Source organism: Sparus aurata, chromosome 11 (genome assembly GCF_900880675.1).
Source record: "Sparus aurata chromosome 11, fSpaAur1.1, whole genome shotgun sequence".
NCBI classification, from domain to species: Eukaryota; Metazoa; Chordata; class Actinopteri; order Spariformes; family Sparidae; genus Sparus; species Sparus aurata.
The window spans coordinates 25538869-25556813 of NC_044197.1; the positions used below are offsets into that span (position 1 = coordinate 25538869).

General features: G+C 41.4%; 1 protein-coding gene across 1 annotated transcript in view; it reads right to left on the reverse strand.

The window, feature by feature from the left end:
• Positions 1-17945, reverse strand: part of lrp8 (low density lipoprotein receptor-related protein 8, apolipoprotein e receptor) — a 181663-nt gene that overhangs the window by 30882 nt on the left and 132836 nt on the right. Inside the window, exons 7-12 of the mRNA XM_030433693.1 lie at positions 17551-17673; positions 14906-15025; positions 13108-13233; positions 5804-5975; positions 2373-2597; positions 1569-1687 (exon numbers count right to left, since the gene is read on the reverse strand). Coding sequence (XP_030289553.1) covers positions 1569-1687; positions 2373-2597; positions 5804-5975; positions 13108-13233; positions 14906-15025; positions 17551-17673 — 885 coding nt within the window. The remainder of the gene's footprint in view (positions 1-1568; positions 1688-2372; positions 2598-5803; positions 5976-13107; positions 13234-14905; positions 15026-17550; positions 17674-17945) is intronic.

Below are 17945 nucleotides of genomic sequence, written 5' to 3' on the forward strand. Positions count from 1 at the left end.
ACACCATCAATCTTCTTTGACATGACGGCTGAAGCCCTGCGCTGAGAAAACACAGATGTGATTGTAATATTGCCGCTTGACTTCTTTGCTGGGGAAAATATATGTGACCTTGAGCAAACTGATTAGTCCTGCTGGACTTTCTTTAAAGGAACACGTCACCGTTTTACAATTCTATCAACATTTAATGGTCCCTGATACCATTTACTTTAGGATTCAGCAGGACAAAGTCATGCTGTGGTTGATTTGAAAATGTTCAGATCAAATTCGACAGTGAGGGACACAGTGATCTAAGTATGACTTTGCTTTTACCAGTTGTGCATGAATAAAGACTTGCAAAAAAATTGTATACATCTTTCTTTCATTTTCTGTGTGGGTGACCCTGTTTTAAAACCAGTACTTTATGGTCATGCCTCTCTGCACGGACTAGCTTTGAAAAGTAGCCATTGGTCATGGACAAGTGTCAAGGTCAAGTGTCTGTAATACTGTGATGTCTGAAAGGCAGTAAGTATAGGTAGAGTAGAAAACAATACTGGAGAATAAAAAACCCTCAGCTTTGTACATTTGAAATCAACTATATAAAGATGGGACTTAAAAAACAAAAAAATTAAAAATGAAATGTTCATCAGTAAGGAATTTAATTCAGCATTTATTTCAAGCCAGAGTTGGTGTTTGGTGGAAAAATGCACTGAACCCAGATGGTTTTGGTGAGTTTTACAGTTTCTGTTGTGTTCGAATTAAGTATGTTTCATTCCAGAGTGGCACCATAATGTAACAACACTGTTTTAATATCATATGGAAGTCCAAAAAATGTCTACTTCAAAAGGAGGACTCTGATCACATGCTACAGTAGGTAATAGGCAAGTGGCTGAAGAAACTTAAAAACGAACCAATTCAACATAACAATGTCAAAAAAGAGCAGAAAGACCTCACCTCTCCTCACTCAGACAATCACCTGCTCTGTTCGCTGCTTTTTATGAAATCAATGACCAAGGGAAAATAACTCAGCCCTTCTTCCAAGGCAGTACACTGCAAGTCTGGCCAAGTCTCTCATTCTCCTTACTTTAAAAAATAATTTGTTTTCATACAGATGTAGTGACACCTCAATTCCACAGAGTGTGGCGACTGTGTGCGTTGCTTTCCCCTCAAGCAAGGGCAGCAGAGAAAAATTGGCTATTGCCGTGGAGGGAGTTGAATAGAATGATGGGAGGTATCGACGGCACAGGGCGTCTAGCTTATTAATTCGGAGGCCCCGTGTTCGCCGGCTTGATTGATGAGAGCCAGACACAAACTGAGCCATAACAATAAGAGCTACTCAGGGGTTGCAGCACACCGAGACTTTTTTTTCCCACTCAGCTCTCGCTGTTTGTCTCTCTTTGTTTCTTTCCCTCTCTGCATCTCTCTTTTTGTCTCTTACTTTGTGTTGAACTTTACTTTATTTTCTTTACTTATTACAATTTTCTATACAAAACTCCTTTCAAAACGGATTGGCTGTGCTGCCCCTGTATATTCTGCCACTCTTTAATTGCATGCTCAAAGCTCCATGTGTTCTGTACTTACTACCAACTTACCCAGAGTGATTCCATTGGGCCACTCGATGTGCTCAGACACCAGAACTTGTCGGTCCACTCCGTTCAACCCAGACTTCTCAATTTTAGCCTGATCTCCCCAGTCTGACCAGTACATAAACCTGTGGATAGATACATCGACCAGTTAGACATTGACATGCAGAAAAAAAGCCCAATTTTTAAGAGCTGTGAATAGGTTTTCATTTATACAACGCTGACTTGCATGTGACTGAATCGCCTGTACTCTATCACACAATATCCCTTTCTGACTCCGTCTCCATCTCATTTTCCCTCCAGCATCAAAAAGTTTTACTTCTGAAACAGGCCTCTGAGACACTAAAGGAAAGTCGATACTGTGCGGAACAGCAGGTACTGGATTCTGCTCCACTGTTCAGTGTGTGTGTCCATGAAAGCGTGCATTCATTTGCATGTATTTCATGCTTTTTAGCTTTGTAGAGCTGTGGAAAGAGTACTTTGGGGAACTAAAGACATCCGAGAGAAAGAGGCAAATAAAGCAGACAAGAGTCACGTCGTATTTCCAAATACTTGTTAAGCTTTGCAGCACTACAAATAGTGTTGGTACGATGTAGTAAAAATGTTTTAAAGCCTTCTTTTAAAGCAAATTTATTTCCCTATAAAAGCACTGGCTCTTTTCCTATTCAGAGATTGACAATAATGCCCAAAGGCTTGTACGGCCACACTCTCGCTCCCACTCAATCTTTCCCCACTGTTTAACTCAGCTCCTTAGCCATGTTGTCATGCTTTGTCCATCTGTCTCTCCCAAACTCCCCTGAAACTTCTTCTCACCCTTGGTGTGGATCCACCGCGATGGCCCTTGGCTCGCTCAGCTCAGTGGCGATCAGCACTTTTCTCTTCCGGCCGTCTCCTGTGGCAACAGATATGCTCTTGTTTCCCGAGTCTGTCCAGTAGATGTTCTTGTGGACCCAGTCGACGGCCAGACCCTCGGGGGAGTGGAGGGAGTCGATGAGAGTCACCTGCTGCGATGAGTCACTGGCCTTGTTGATGTAAGCACTAGTGAGAAGTACAGGTGATCTGTGTCAGTCAGGGCTATTGAAATAATGATGTAACTGCTAATTTAGGCAGAAAGACGCTGGCATATGACTTAAATATCACAAAAGTTGGATTGGTTACTGTCTATTTGGCTCTCCTTTTCCTGTAGTTAATATTTGAGTGTACTATGTGTCTTAGTAGTTGCACACAGTGGGAAACAGCTCATCTTTACTCTTGATAACACCATGTCAGGGTCACCCAAACCTGACACAAGACCTCTCACCTAACTGCACCTCCAAGGGAGAAAGAGATGGTCTTCATCTATCAGCAGCCTTCAGAACCACCTGCCTCATTCTTTGTTTTTGTTACTCTGTGTCTCTTGTCCTTATACTCTCTTCATTTTCCCCTAGTTTCCTGCTTGCCTCCTGTCCATTCTTCAGTCTCCATTTATACTGTTGTATCCTCCCTTCCTACCTAACATCTTCAGATGTAGTGCATCATTGTCTTCACTACATGAGGGCTATAAAACAAGTGAATACAGGACAGCCTTGTTAGAAGGTTTGGAATCGCAACGTCCTAATTTACACCCCACCGTCACGTGTTAGCGGAGCGTACAAGATCGAGGTGCAGATGGGAGGAGCAGCTTAGCCAAAGGAGAAGGCTGGCGAGGTAGTTGGAGCGAGGGATGAGTATGAGATGGATGAGTCAGGGACTTGGAAGCAGATTGTGTTGTTAATTGGCTGTGTTACTGTTTGTCACTGCAGACATATTCATCTATTGGGGGAAGGTTAGCCTGCTGCCGTCTTGTGATAGATAATCTATGGCTTCTCTCTCATGTCTTGGGTTTTATAGCATGGATCCAACACCTGTCTCTCATGCAGGGAACAAATTAAAATGAGGGCTGGAGCAAATCCCGCATGTTTATGCAACAGTGGTCAAATTATGAATGGTTAACTACAGAAAATTGTGCGAATAAAATTTATAAATTATTCTGTAACATACCACACTGTGACTTGTGTTTTACCTTGTGTTACAACTTATGGCCTATGATCCAATCTTAATATCTCTTTATAAACCCTAGACTACAGACTTTTGTAGATAAAATGCATGAAATACCATAATTCCTCCAATATTTGCCTTTACTTTGACAGAATATTAGTATTATTCATTGCATCCTTATGTCTATTTAGAAATATTCAGACAGACTGCGATGAACAGGTTGGAGGGATGACCGGAGGGCAGACTGGAATAAGGAATAAGACAGAGACAGATGAGTCTTAGACCACAGCACAGATTGCATCTTTAATTGGCTGCATTATTGTTTGCAACAGACATCTCCATCACAGGGAGAAGCTAACAAGTCTTCGACCCATAGCCTGCTAGTAACTATGAATTAGCCTGAAAAACCGCACTGTCACGGTCAGGGACAATGAGGAGGAATCGCTTTTAAAAACACTGATGTTTCCAGTTGGAAAAAATGCTCCCTATCAGAAGAAATAGAACTCCACTGGAAAGTAAGATGCTTGGGTAAAAGGTGATTCTCCAAACTAATCAGTGCAACCCAGCAAACATCATTTAGAGCTGACACAGAAGTTGAGGTGGCAGTTGCTCAGAGCAGTTAACTTAATCTTGTTTACCAAAGATCAAATATATTGGTTGATTAGAGAATTTTTATTGTTACAGTAATTGACTTAACAACAACAACCTGCACAGCTGGCATCCGTGCACTTTTGTGACTATTTCATTGCTATAATCATTTATGGATGTAGCTTGGTAGCAAGGTAGCTATGGAGAAAGATGACTTATTCCTAATACTACCTTCAAGGCTCTGATTTTCTGAGGGAAATAGTCGTACAATGAACACCAGCCAACAATACCACCGGCCAGCACTACGAAAAAGGAATTTAGAGATGCGCTACAAGGCAAGGTCAATGGAGGAACAGGCTGAAAAAATACACGTTTATAGCTTGTGACATAGCAGACAAGCAGCACTGTGACTTTTAAGAAGGCCTGAGAAAGGTATTAATCATGCAAAAGTACAACAGAAGAAGCATAATCAATCAACACAATCAAACGTAGCAGATGTCTAAAATTATACTTGCACATTGCTAGTTTTGGATGGTTTAACAGCCCTTCAAAATGATATCATACAGCACAAGCTCAGCAGCATGAAAACATTGAGCCAATTATATACTCCTTTCGGGTGTTATAATGATTTAACATTTTTAAGGGATGACAGTGAGGAAAACACAACCAAGAACAGTCGATTTAACAGTATTAAGTCACTTGTTGCAGGCCATTTAGAATGTATGAGTGTGTGTTTATTGCTGCTCCCAAACACGAGTTCATCATGACGAATGAGTTCATTTGTCCTTTCTCTGTCACAAGCCCTTGAGTTTGTGTGGAAGTATGTGTCCGGGTGAGTGTGTGTATGCAGATGAGTAATGGCGGTGATTATTGAGGCAGTGAAATTAGAGAGAGCATATGGCTCAGCTGAGATGATAGAAGGCCCCTCCCACTACCTGCCAGCCATCAGGGTGACACACACACACACACACACACACACACACACACACACACACACGAGATCAAAGCAATGATATACCTACAGTTTGTGTAATGGTGTGTGTGCACATACTGTATGTGTGTGAAGGGCAAACAGCTCCACCTTTTACTGTCAGACGGATGACACAGCCCTCCAGGTGTGACTGACACACACACCCACACACGCACACACGCACACACACAGCCCCCAGGTGTGTCTGTCCCGCGACCAGAAGGTGTGACAGGTTGAAACAGAGAAGATGGATGAATAGAGGACAACAGTGACAGAGTGGCTCAAGACTGAGGAGGGATTGTTATCCAAACTCCTAAAGTCATTCATGTTCATTTAGATGGACTTCTCTATAGGTCCGAATATTTTTCTTTTTGTTTATGACATATTGTTAACATGTGCACCTGGCATGCTCTGGTACAACTCCATATTTTGAGCATTCCACAACTCTCCCAGTCTTTTGTCGCCCCTGTCTCAGTGTGTTTGTAATGAATCTATGAAGAACAAATCAACGAAAATGATGAGGTGAAATATTACATTAATTGTCTCTGTTCTGTTTTCTATAAGCATTCTTTTCTATTTATGTTTGATGCTGCATCCAAACTTCTTTGCAATCAGGGTTGTAAATATCAAACAAATCATATGAACTGTATGTGTGTGTGTATGTGTGCACCTGTATATTTTGCGATGATACAAATCACACCAGAACATCTTGTTGGTGGACACGTCTACATCCAGGGCGACTGCATTCTTCAGCGTGGGAACCACCTGAGCGTATTCACTCTTCAGCAGGTCAATGCGACGGATCTCATGGCGGTTGGTGAACATCAGGTACGGACTCAATCCTGTCGGAGAGGTAAAAGACATTTGTGTCATGATTAAATTTGAGCACCTTTCTTGAAGATCGTTTTACTGCTGTTTATTTACTCTTTGACATTAGCAAGATTGGAAAAGGGGCCACCAAGCTCAGGAGGTCGGTAGAGACCCTTGATGGCCATTAACCTACTATTGTAACCCCAAAGGAGTGATTTATCATTCTCAACCAACTCTCTACTAGACATGGCTCATTTGCAATTTTGTCAATCATAGGTGCGCTGACCTTGACATTGATACATAAATTGTAGCGCACACCCACCAAACCTGTTTAAAGGTGAACCTGTATATTAGCATCTTTGTTAATGTGCAGTACACACGGTTCCTGAGGCTCAGACAGGCAAGGTCACATTGACTTTGTGCCAGTGCTGCTTACTGGCAGAACAGTTAGATGTAATTACATGCTGTCAGTGACATTGACAATTTTCATGTCAATGATGTTTAAAACAAGTTTTATCACACATTAGTTTGCAACATTTAACACAAGCCTTTCCTTCTGATAGAAAGTGTTATTGACATTGAGCTTGAAAAGTGGCCGCTACATCCATCCATCCATCCATCCATCCCAGGTTATCCTTTGCCTGGTCATGGGGGATAGGATCCTGTCTGTTTAGGCGCAGCTTACTGTCTGAATAATCCATCCTTTAAATAGCAGGAAACAGACTTTCTGCTGCCTCAAGATAGCAATCTGCCACCAGTGCGCCTGACCACAACTCACTTAAAGACCAACACGCCCAAGGGTACACAGGTGGGCACAAGTACATTTGCTACTGACACAAGGTGGCCTCTGAGCATGAAAATGACAATTGCATTTGTCTGAAACTAGCAATGACGGCTTGTGCCGAGTGTCTGACAGAGCCCTGCATCTCGTATCATCGTCCCCTTCCTTTTTTCCCTATGACATGTATTTCTGCAGTGCTGTTAAAAATGTACACATACTGATGTCTACAAAGATACTGTTTGTGGTGTTGAGTTGTTGATTCTTTTTCTCAAGAGGAAACGTAATGTAAGAGGTCTTGCTGTACTATTTAGGACCTCAAAGCATGTATTTTTGATGTTGTGAGCATAAATATATGACATAAATAAACCATGTAAAAGGAAAATAGTTTGCACAGACAGTCCTTTTCAGCACAACATAATGCTGCTCACTTAATTATTCACGCAATTATGCTCTGCAGGCAGCAAAGTAAGGCATACGTTATGTAAGGTGGCCAAAGAATGTTTAAAAAGGACACATCCATTTATAGAGCAGTGTGTTTGAATGTGTGAATATGTGAGTGTGTTTCCTGCTGCTGGATGAAATAATGCAGCACAATGTGCAGGTGGATAAAGTAGCCCCAAAACTAGACATGACACATCGTTCTATTTTTAGTGGGGCAGCATGTCAGACGTGTGTTTTTGGGTTGTCTTCTTCAGGTGCGTGCGCTCTTTGCCGGCACATCAATTACCTAGGGCACATTTCGCAGTGGGCTGAAGGTGAGCATGACTCAGGCATTTGAATACATCTCCAGCAGTCGACAAGGTCAACTGTAGTACACGTGGACATGAAAATGTTGTTTTTGCACATGCCTGAATACAGTATTTTCACCTTTAAACTCCACTCGAATAATTTCCCTTTATTCACTTTATTTGAATCGACTGCACTGTTTTGCCCTAGATTCCTGTCTATCTGCCTTTCTCGCTCTCGCTCTCTCTTTCTCTTAATCTTTGGCTTTCTTCTGCACAAATACCCATCTCATTTTCTAGCTTCTTCCCTTCATCCTCATTTCTCTCTCTCTTCCATCTGTCATGTTACGCTCGTCTCCACACTGTCCAGTAAAGCAGAAAACGCCGCGCACAGAGACAAAGTCAGGCAACAGTCACACGTACATGCACAGGCACACACACACACACACACACACACACACACACACACACACACACACACACACACACACACACACACACACACACACACACACACAGAGACAACACTCCTACTTTCATACATAGCCAGCCATCCCTCAATAGGTTTCCTCAGCCCTGGTTTAATATGGGCTACTGCACAGGGAGAAAATATTACATCTCTACTACTGTTTGGATCCAATCATTTTCCTCTGACTTCTAGGTTTGTAACCATCAATTTCACCTGCTGAGAGAGAGAGAGAGAGTGAGTGAGCAAAGGGGGGGCGGGAAGAAAGAGTCTGGCACAACAAATTTGATGGATGCAGCCACTGTAGAGTCATGGAAAAAAGAAGAGTAAGAGGATGTAATTAGGGGAGGAAGCAAGAAGGAAGAGACATCAACAGATCGAGTGACAGCAGGTGGGTGACGGGAAAGACAGAGAAACATGTGGGAAAGACAAGATGAGAAAAAGACTGTAAAAACATTTCGGAAGTATGTATAATAAGGACAGAGATATATCCGTCTTGTCTTTCATCAATCCCCCAGACATTTTCAAGACAGCCTCTCTTATCCCTCATCACTGTTGTCACAGCAGTATGTCGTCCTCCGGGCAAAAAAAGCTGAGTCACTTTCTTTAGGCCATGGCACTACAGATGTCATCAAAAAGTGCAATATTATCTCTCCTCAATACATTCCAGCAGAGCAACAGTCAGCTTTCTTAACAAGAAGAGGGTTCCCTAGATATATTTTAATCTGTGTTGCCAGTTCGGGGCCGCTCTGTGCCGCTAGCCAATTAAGATAATGCAGTGAAAAGATAAATACGGACTGGGGAAATGCCGTCGGGCACTACAGGAGCATTGATTTGATTCACATCAAAGCAGATGCTTATGTTTTCCAGATATGCAAAGCAAGAGAAACAAATCCAACTTAAAGACAAGCGGAAAGGTCAGACATAAGGTATGAAATTCTGTGGGATGATGGGGATGTGTAGTTGCAGGCAGTGTGAATGGAACCAGACTGGATGAGGTTATAAGGATGATTTTATGTCTGAAAGTAGACATACACGTCTGGGTCGTGATCGTTAAGACATACACAGACTGTGCTAGTGTATACAATGATGAATAGATGTTCCAGCAGAAAATAGAAACAAACTTTCTGTCAACAACTTGTGTCAAATGTCAAAAAGTCATCGTGCTTGCATTCCACATGACAAAGCAAAGTTATATAACACGTCGTTATTTCTGTGATTGAAGGCCAGAGTGTCCATTGCAGATTGCCACATAGTCTTCTAATGAAAGTGTCAACATTCTATCTATCATTTATTTCTATCACTTTCACATTCATTTCAAAATAAGGACCCAAGAAATCTTGAAAGGTTGTTGGAAGAATTAAAGACAGAAACTAGATGATTAATATCTGTGCAAATTTGTTTTCTGGATTAATACAAACCTGATTTAAAAAGTTGTTTTAAGTCCTTGCTCGTCTATCCTTGTCTGTAAATGACTTCCGAGGATGCATCCTTTCAAAACCAATCATGATGCTAACACCTGTTATCAATTAACCTGTTCACCTGTGGAATGTTTTCTGAGCATTCAACGACTTTACAAGTCTTTTTGTTACAAATAAGGACACTCTGTTCATTCATTCATGTTTAACACAGAGTCCCAGTTTCTTGGACTTCAGGTTGTATAACCAATATTCCTACTGTTCAGGCGGCCAGAATAAAATGTTCTTTGCTTGTCTATTAAAAGCCTGAAACTGCAGGCAAAACTTCTGAGACGAGGCCTGACAGCGTTCCACAACATCTTCCCTCCCATGGCAAAATCTTTTGACAATGGGGGAAATCTGACCACTGCTTTAAATCCATTTTTGAAAAGTGTCTGCTCAAACTGTCAAATGTGGCACAAACTGCTCTTGGCACTGTTGTAAAGCCCGCAGTACACTGTAGACGTGAGCGAGAACAAGGAACAAGCAAAGTAAACAAGAGAAAGAAAGCAAGACTATGGTCCACAGGCAGTTTGTAAATGTCCCCTGCATCACTGTGACAGTGTTCCTGCTTGTATCAAACCAGTTTGTGTGTGTACCTGCTATACTGTATATTCCATGCTGTCACAACTTTCTACTCTTTCTTCACTTGTGTCCGTACATTTCATACCTATATTTGACTGCTGTTAAGCATCTCTGAAAATGTTCAAATTCATCAATTACATGAGTATCCAAAAATAGGGGTGTTACAGTGCACAGAAGTCATGGTACGAGGTCACTGTTCAGCACAACAGCAAAAAGTCACAAAATAAACTCAAATGCATAAGGCTAGCTTTGTTTTAATTTAGTTTCAATATACTGTCAAACCACGCTGGCATACGTTTCTCATCTGATCCACCACTTTCTCTCTGAAACTTTCTAACACAGCTTATTTGAAAGCAGCTGATGGGTCCTCATGCTCTGCTATCTTTTTTGTCCGATACCAGCGCAGTAAAAGAAAAAGTTTGCCGACATGTCCTTGAACTTACAGGAGTCGCTTGCCATTTATGAATATTGGCTTCATGCGCATTAAAAAATCATTCAGGTGTAGGGGACACCACTGGGAAGTAGCAGAGTCCCATTCAAGTCTCATAAATGATGTAATATTGGATCGTTGTATAGAGTCACGTGTTTGCCGATAAGTGATGTCAGGCTGTATTCGAGGCAATTCTGATATTGGTATCATATCTTATCTAATAATTTAGATTCATTTATTTTTTTGTGGGTTAACACAACACAAGTACAACCTTTATCCACTTAGCCCACTGAATAATGGGGGGACAGGCGTTATTTTCCTATTTTCATCCCTATGTTTCTAACGGTCTTGGCTGCATAAAAAAGTATCTCTGTTTCAAGTAATTCCTTTCTAGAAACTTCTGTTTGTGTGGACTGGCAGTTATTCTCATACCTCATACATAAACTCCCACACTCCTTGCACTCTCTCTTTCACACAATAATAATAACTTGAGTTGACGACTCAGTGAGTGGCATCACATCCATAAAGGTGTAAACACAAAAACAATGAATGCAATTAGTGTAGAGCAAGGCTTTCTTCTGGGGACTTAATAGACGCTGCCATGTACAAATAAAAAACACGTGCACACACATACACACGCCCAAATAACCGGCTTAGAAGAGTGAACGCATTATGACTCCAACCTGGGACTTTACTTTTAATTAGCATAGCTAGTGTAGTACTTGCATATTACTGTGAAATTAATCTGCAGAGCCTGAAACCACGTGTTAGGATTATAATGGGAAGCACTCTTTGTACATTGGAGAGGACAAAGAGTAGTGTTTATTGCTAAGCTGTGCTTAACTCCTCTTACAGTTATCTGCATAGATTCAACTTGCACCAGCTACAACAACCGCGGAAATGTAGGGAAACAAGCTTTATATGGCATTGCGTGTAACTTCTGGTTGACATTGTGTTTCGCTGAGTGCCTCCGTGACAGAAGCACAAACAACATCCTGGAGTTCCGCAGTCTGAATCTTCTATATGTGCAATTTGTTATCGTTTGTGTACGAACTTTGACGTGTCTCCATGAAATGACATGTGCATTTGTGTGACCAGAATCAAAAGTGTTTTTGTGTGCCGATATGTGTAGCCACACGTGTGTGATCGGGTGAACATATATATTATGTGTGTAGGAGCGAGTTCATCGGCGAACGCAGCTTCATTAAGTCCACATTATGTGTGCTTCACCAAACAGACATCTCTGCATTCATGGTCCCATTCCTGTTTGTGCCTCTGAATATCTAAAAGTGGACATAAACAATAATCCTGTCACATTTTCTGTCTCGTTCTCCTGGCCACGCTACAACATGTGCCGCTGTCAACAGCGCGGATGCATCACTGCATTACTTCACTGAGCAGAGAGAGATTCATACAATGCATCCATATTTTTTCCATGTAATTTTCCCTATGCTCCCCCTTTCAAATAAATGCCCTGGCCTGACAGGGACTGTTTGCTCTGCCGAACGGTAATAAAGATTCACACAGAAAGACATGAAGCAATCAGTGGTGGTTTTTATGCCAGTTAGCTTGAGAGTGAGGGCCTGTTTTCTGAGCTCTCTCATTACCAGACCAGTTCACCATATAATGACTCAACCTAAGACCGATGGCGTTAATCACTAAGAACTCTTTTCTCTCCCTTGTCTCACAAAGAAAAGCTAATCGGGTGTGTAACTCAATCAAATAAAGGTTCCAATCCCAATTCAAGTATAGGGGTAATTGTGAGGCAGTGATATTGCTGGAGCAAGAGGCTGACTCCTATAGAGCTAAATAATGAAGAGCAAACTCTGATGAGGCTTTTATTAGAGTTGATAATCCTCTCCAGGTATTTTTCTATTCTTTTAAACAGAATGTTCAGCATTACCAACAGTGCTGAAGATTCTGTTTTCAGCACTGTTAGATGTCATATACAGTATACATACACGTTGATCAGGACATCACTCCACATCAGAAGCTCTAATTTGTCAGCGGGAAACGTTATCTGCAGGCGTTTAAATGGTTGTTGACAGACAGCGTTGTTATCAGTGAAGCCAGCGATAACAGACTGAGAATGTGGGGGCTGATTAAAAACACCCAGAATTCACAGGGAGTATTTCAAAATGCAGTCCTGGGTGCAGCTAACAAGCTACAGCTGAATCTCCACTTCAGGATTTAAGTAGATCTTTTTTTTTCCAATACCAACCTTACACTGCACATCTTTGAGGACACAATTTTATTTTCATTCACACCATTGCTTAGAGTGTTTATCCAGGCCAACGAGGGGTACAGACCCTGCCTGTGTGCTATATTGCGTTGGCAGGCCCCCCTCCCCGCACAGCATCTTTCCCTTGACACTCCAGGGAGAGCAGAGGCAGCTGGCTGCAAACTTTTCATTAGTGAGGACTGCAGAAAAATGTGGCAAATATTTATCTTTGAACAGATTGATGCGCGGGGCCTGCATACAAAGCGAGTCTCCCATTTCACAGAGTCCCACAGTGTGAGAATAGTGTGGGATGTGGCTCGGTAGCTAGGGGTGCTAGAATGGGAAGGTAATTGGAGCGTATATAAGAGTTGGTCTCTATGTGTGATTCCTCTTAAGCACATGTGTGCTCCTGAGTGTATTTTGGGGAGACCATCCATCTATGACAGTCTGTGTCTTTACCTGCACAAATGGGTGTGAGCGTGTGAGATAAATGACTCACCCACGGCTTTGCAGGTCTTAGAGGCAGGGTCCATCTCGTAGCCTTCGTAGCATTCACACTTATAATCTCCCTTGTAGTTGATGCAAATCTGACTGCAGGCATCTGGGTTTTCACATTCATCTATGTCTGTGAAGAAAAACATACAGCAAAAACACAAGGATCAAAACACTAAATCATCTTATGCACGAAGAGTACGAAATACTGCAGGAAAAGCACATGTTCACTATCTAGCATGACTTTGATTCTTCAAATTGATTTTCTCTGGCAAAGCGCTTCAACAGACAGGATTAGATCTTGGTTTGAGAGATGTGAATGCTATCACTTGTTAAGTTATTATGAGATCTGTACAGAGAACGTTGTTGCTTTCAAGACATTTTTTGACAGATACAGTCGAGTCATGTGCTTTACTGGAATCAACTCTTCCTTAACCTTCCACAGAATATTTCAAACTGTCCAGAGAGACTCGGTCAGTACATGAAAGCACCTTAAACTAAACTAAAACCATAAAGAATAAGTCCAAAGAATTTGGGAACTGCATGTTTGTCAGCTACCCACCGCCTCATGAAAAGATCAATAGCACTGACCTCACTGAGATCAAGATTTGGGATGTGTTTAGTCTAGCTTAGCACCAAGACGCGAAGCACAGGAAATGGCTTCCCCGTCTCTGCCCAAAGTAAATCTAATCATTTTTCAAGCAACTTTAAAGCTGTCTTACTTATGCTTTGTATCTTTTCAATGTCATTTGTTGATTAGAAGAAAGGCCGACATCTGGCATTGTAATTTCACAGACATTGTTTTGAGTGATTTGGATTCAATGCCTCTTATGACATTCCTTCCCCTTCTCAACACTCTGGACTGGTTTTCATTGAGGAACAATGGTAGGGTGCTTAAACTGTGTCCATTGATAAGACATCACTTTGATGTTCCAAAGTCTGAAATGCACCTTCCTTGAGATGTGTGTGCAGCGGTTTCTGGAGCTCAATGAGGCTCAGGTGTGAAAAACACAGAAGCTGTGAGAGTGCAGAGAGAAGCTGAGTCACCATGTGGAGACACCAGTTTTGTGACATGTTACAGGATGCAACTGTAGCCATACAAGCCTATGAAATCTTGGGGAAAACCAGTTTGTTTATTTTCAGGGATCCAACATGTTGGACTTCACTAGTCTGTATCACAAGAAACGTAACATCTCCGACAGAGCTGAATGCCTAGTGAGCAACAGAAATATATATACTCTAGTCAAACTAGATTAAGAAAGATGGACTGTAAGATGAATAAAACCATAACACTGTCATCGTGGTTGACATGATCTGAAAAAAAAAAAAATAAAAGGATGTGGGAAGATAAAAGGTTTTCTCTTTCATAAAAAGATCTGGCAGCCAAACTAAACTAAACCTAGAGTTTGCTTGTCAAGCTCTCCCACTTGCAACTGCTCTCGAAATCCACCATGGTCTTACATTATATCTAAAATTATGTGTATTTAATATAGGAAATTCAAAAGTAAATATGTTCATTTAAATCATATTCTTACCAGTTTGCACCCCATACTTTGTTCATCACTGGACACAAATCGATGACACTGACTTTATGTATTTAATATAAAACAAGCACATTTTCCAATACTGTTTTTCAAAATGCTCCTTTTACCAAAGCCTTCTTAAATATTTGGTTTTGTGATCATATTGCTCTCATGGAGCACACATGGTCTGTTTTCTAGAGCAGACGAGGGAAGACAGGGTTAGACTGAACAATAGACATGGTCTTCTGCATTAAACCTGTAGTTTAACTCCTTTTTCTTTACCTCCACATGTCTTTTTGTCCAGGAGTTTGTACCCAGAGGGACAGTCACACTCATAGCCAATTCTCTGGTCCCTGCAGATGTGGGAGCAGCCGCCATTGTTGTCTGCGCACTCATTCAGGCCTGCAGAGAGAGACAGAAGGGCAGCAGGGAGGAAGGAGAGATTGGGACAAGCGCAAGAAAAAAAAACTTCAGAAGGCTTTTGGACAAAACACTTCAGTGCGGAGTTGGACAGGAAGACAAAGCCTCCAAAGTTTGTGCGTGTGTGCAGTTTTATTCATCCTGCCAGTTAAGATAATTTTGCCCTGTCAAGCGTGTCTGTGTACACACCAAATTTCCATTCAAAGGCAAGAAACATTGAGCTTGAGAGCGGTGTGCTAAGAGAGATGAGTATATGTGTGTGTATGGTATATTCACGGCCCTGTCCCCAACAGAGAGTTCAGCCACGTGTACCAGGTGCCACTCCACTATGATGCCCATTGTTACACATGCTGTCCTTCATCCTCTCATCTCACTCTCTGTTTTCTCCTTTTTTGTCTTTAGCAGAACAGATTGGACCCTTTCTCAGTCATGCTTCCTCTATGCCGCTGCCTTTTTGTATCTATTTCCGCAGCTCCATTTATTCCTTTGTCTTTCAACTACTCTCATCGGAGTAGAGAGGTTTTGCTGCATAAAGCTAAAGCTGGTATTTCATTACTGGTTTACATTAAAGATTTAAGCTTCAAGGCTACAGGTTCTGCTGCGAGACAGTGAGAATATGAGAGAGAAAGAGAGAGAGAAACACTGAGAACAGATATCGAAAGAGACTGACAGAGAAAAAATGAAGTAGGGACTTTGAAAGATTGATGAGATATTTCACCAAATGAAGGTTGTAATTTACAGAAGACAGATCAGATAGTGACAAATCAGCTTAGTATAAACATGTTAAAGTCAAAGAGAGTGAAAAAAAACCTTTCAGCTGAATCACTTTCATCTAGCAGAACAGCTACAGAACACACTAAAGGCCAAAAGTATGTGGACATTCCTGTTGACATTTGTATGCGTTTGTTGAACTCTTAAAGAATGGTCAAAATGGATGAAGACGATGTAGGAATATCCTCTTTGTAGTCCTTAATACTATGATACAAATTACAAAGTCGCCAGATCCTATACTTCAACATGATTGTACATTTCAATACAATGTCTTTGCTTGTTACACATATATGTCCTTCGAACTTTGTCTCCAGCTTTTCAAAAAAGAAATATATCCTAGTATTCCTTACCTTTAGAAACATTATGGAGCTAATATGCCCACCTATTGAGCATACAGTATAGTATAACCATGAGGAGTTTTTGACCACTCATACAGTGTTTTTTCTATAAGGGGGGCATCGTTTTTTTTCGTATCGTGTATACACACAGGTTTCCCATCCTTCCTTCAGATTTACTGATTGACAGTTGGCAGTCATAATGTGCCAAGAAATGTAGTGATTAGGGATCTGAATGCTTAACAGCCAAGAGGATGTTTGGTCTATAGGTTAATTGGCACACAGAAAATAGCATCTCTAGAGCAGTCTGAGGTGAAAAGTGAAGTGTGCTACAGAAGCTCAGTGTGGGGACACTGCATTCAGAAATGCAACAAAGTGAAATGTAAGTAAGAATGTATGATGCCACTCTTTAGTTTAGTAGTAAACTTGCAAGGGATTTGTTACCTTAAGCTGAGCACGTGAAACCATCAAGTGCAACTGTGACTAAACACTTGGAAAAGCACTTTCAGAAGAAGGGCGAGTTGAAAGTCAAGCTAGCCAGTAAAGGCGAGCTAACTCGAGGACGCACACACTATGTGTTTTAGTGAGTCAAACTGATTGTAAATAAATATTTTACCACATTACTTTGGCCTGACGTTGGTTCAGGAACTTCTACATTCTAAAGGTTGAAGATAACGGCAGTTGTCAGGTACAGCTTTCTGCCTTGAGACACACTGAACATCATGTTTAACATTAATGATATGGTTACAGGGCAATCTCATTACAGTGTGTATCCGCTTCCCTCAAGATCAGAGCTCCCTGAAAGGGCAGAACACTCACATATCACTTTATGCCCATGTGACTGGCTTGAGAGTGCAATTTCCTTGAGCAATCTCAAAGAGCTCTGCTTGTACATGTACTTGAGTAACATTTCACCCAAACAACACAAGTAACAGTACTTCAAATGCAATCAAATGAGCTACATTTGCTTGATAGATTTTATTAAAAGGTATGTTTTTCTCAACTGCCTCAACTGTAGCTGGATTGCTTGTGATGTGAGATCCGTGACTGAAGCTCGCTAAGTGGTAATTATCTATGGTAGGAGGATAGCATGCGTGATTCCTTATGGGTAATGTAGTCAGGTCACGTTTTTCTGCCTAAGATCGCACTAGAGGGCAGAGTAGCTTGGGTCTTTGATCATAACAAGACAGTTGAGAGATGTCCTGATTTACCCTGCCTTGATCAAATAAAGCTCCCGTTACTGAGAGGAGTGACCACCCACATTAGAGGCAGTTGATGATGCCAGGGTAAGTGTGAGTGCATAAGTGCTGTTACACCACTAGCATGTATGCACATCCATGTATGCCTGAGGTGGTGGGAGAACTAATGAGCATGAAAGGAGACAGAGAGAAATGATCTTACCGCACTCCTTCACGGGTTCATCAGACCAGTCCTTGCAGTCTTTGACATTGTCACACACCTTGCTGCTGTCAATACACTCCCCGTTCTTACAGCGGAACTTTCTTGGCCCATCGCACTTTGTAACTGTGGTGAAGACACAACACATTACAATGTTAGGGATGGGGTTTTTCAGTTTTAGAGTAGCAGTCATAACAATTTCAATGTAGTTGAACCAAATACATTTTCTGCAACAAATAATTTGAGGGGCTGTCAGATCCAAAAGAAGTACTTTTTTTAAGTGTTTAGATAGATTTTGGTAGATCCGGTGAATGTGTGTGTGTGTGTTTGTTGTCCTGGTGATTGAGGTTATTGTGTCCCTTTACAAGCAATCTTATAAAAGTCAGATCTGGTTTCTG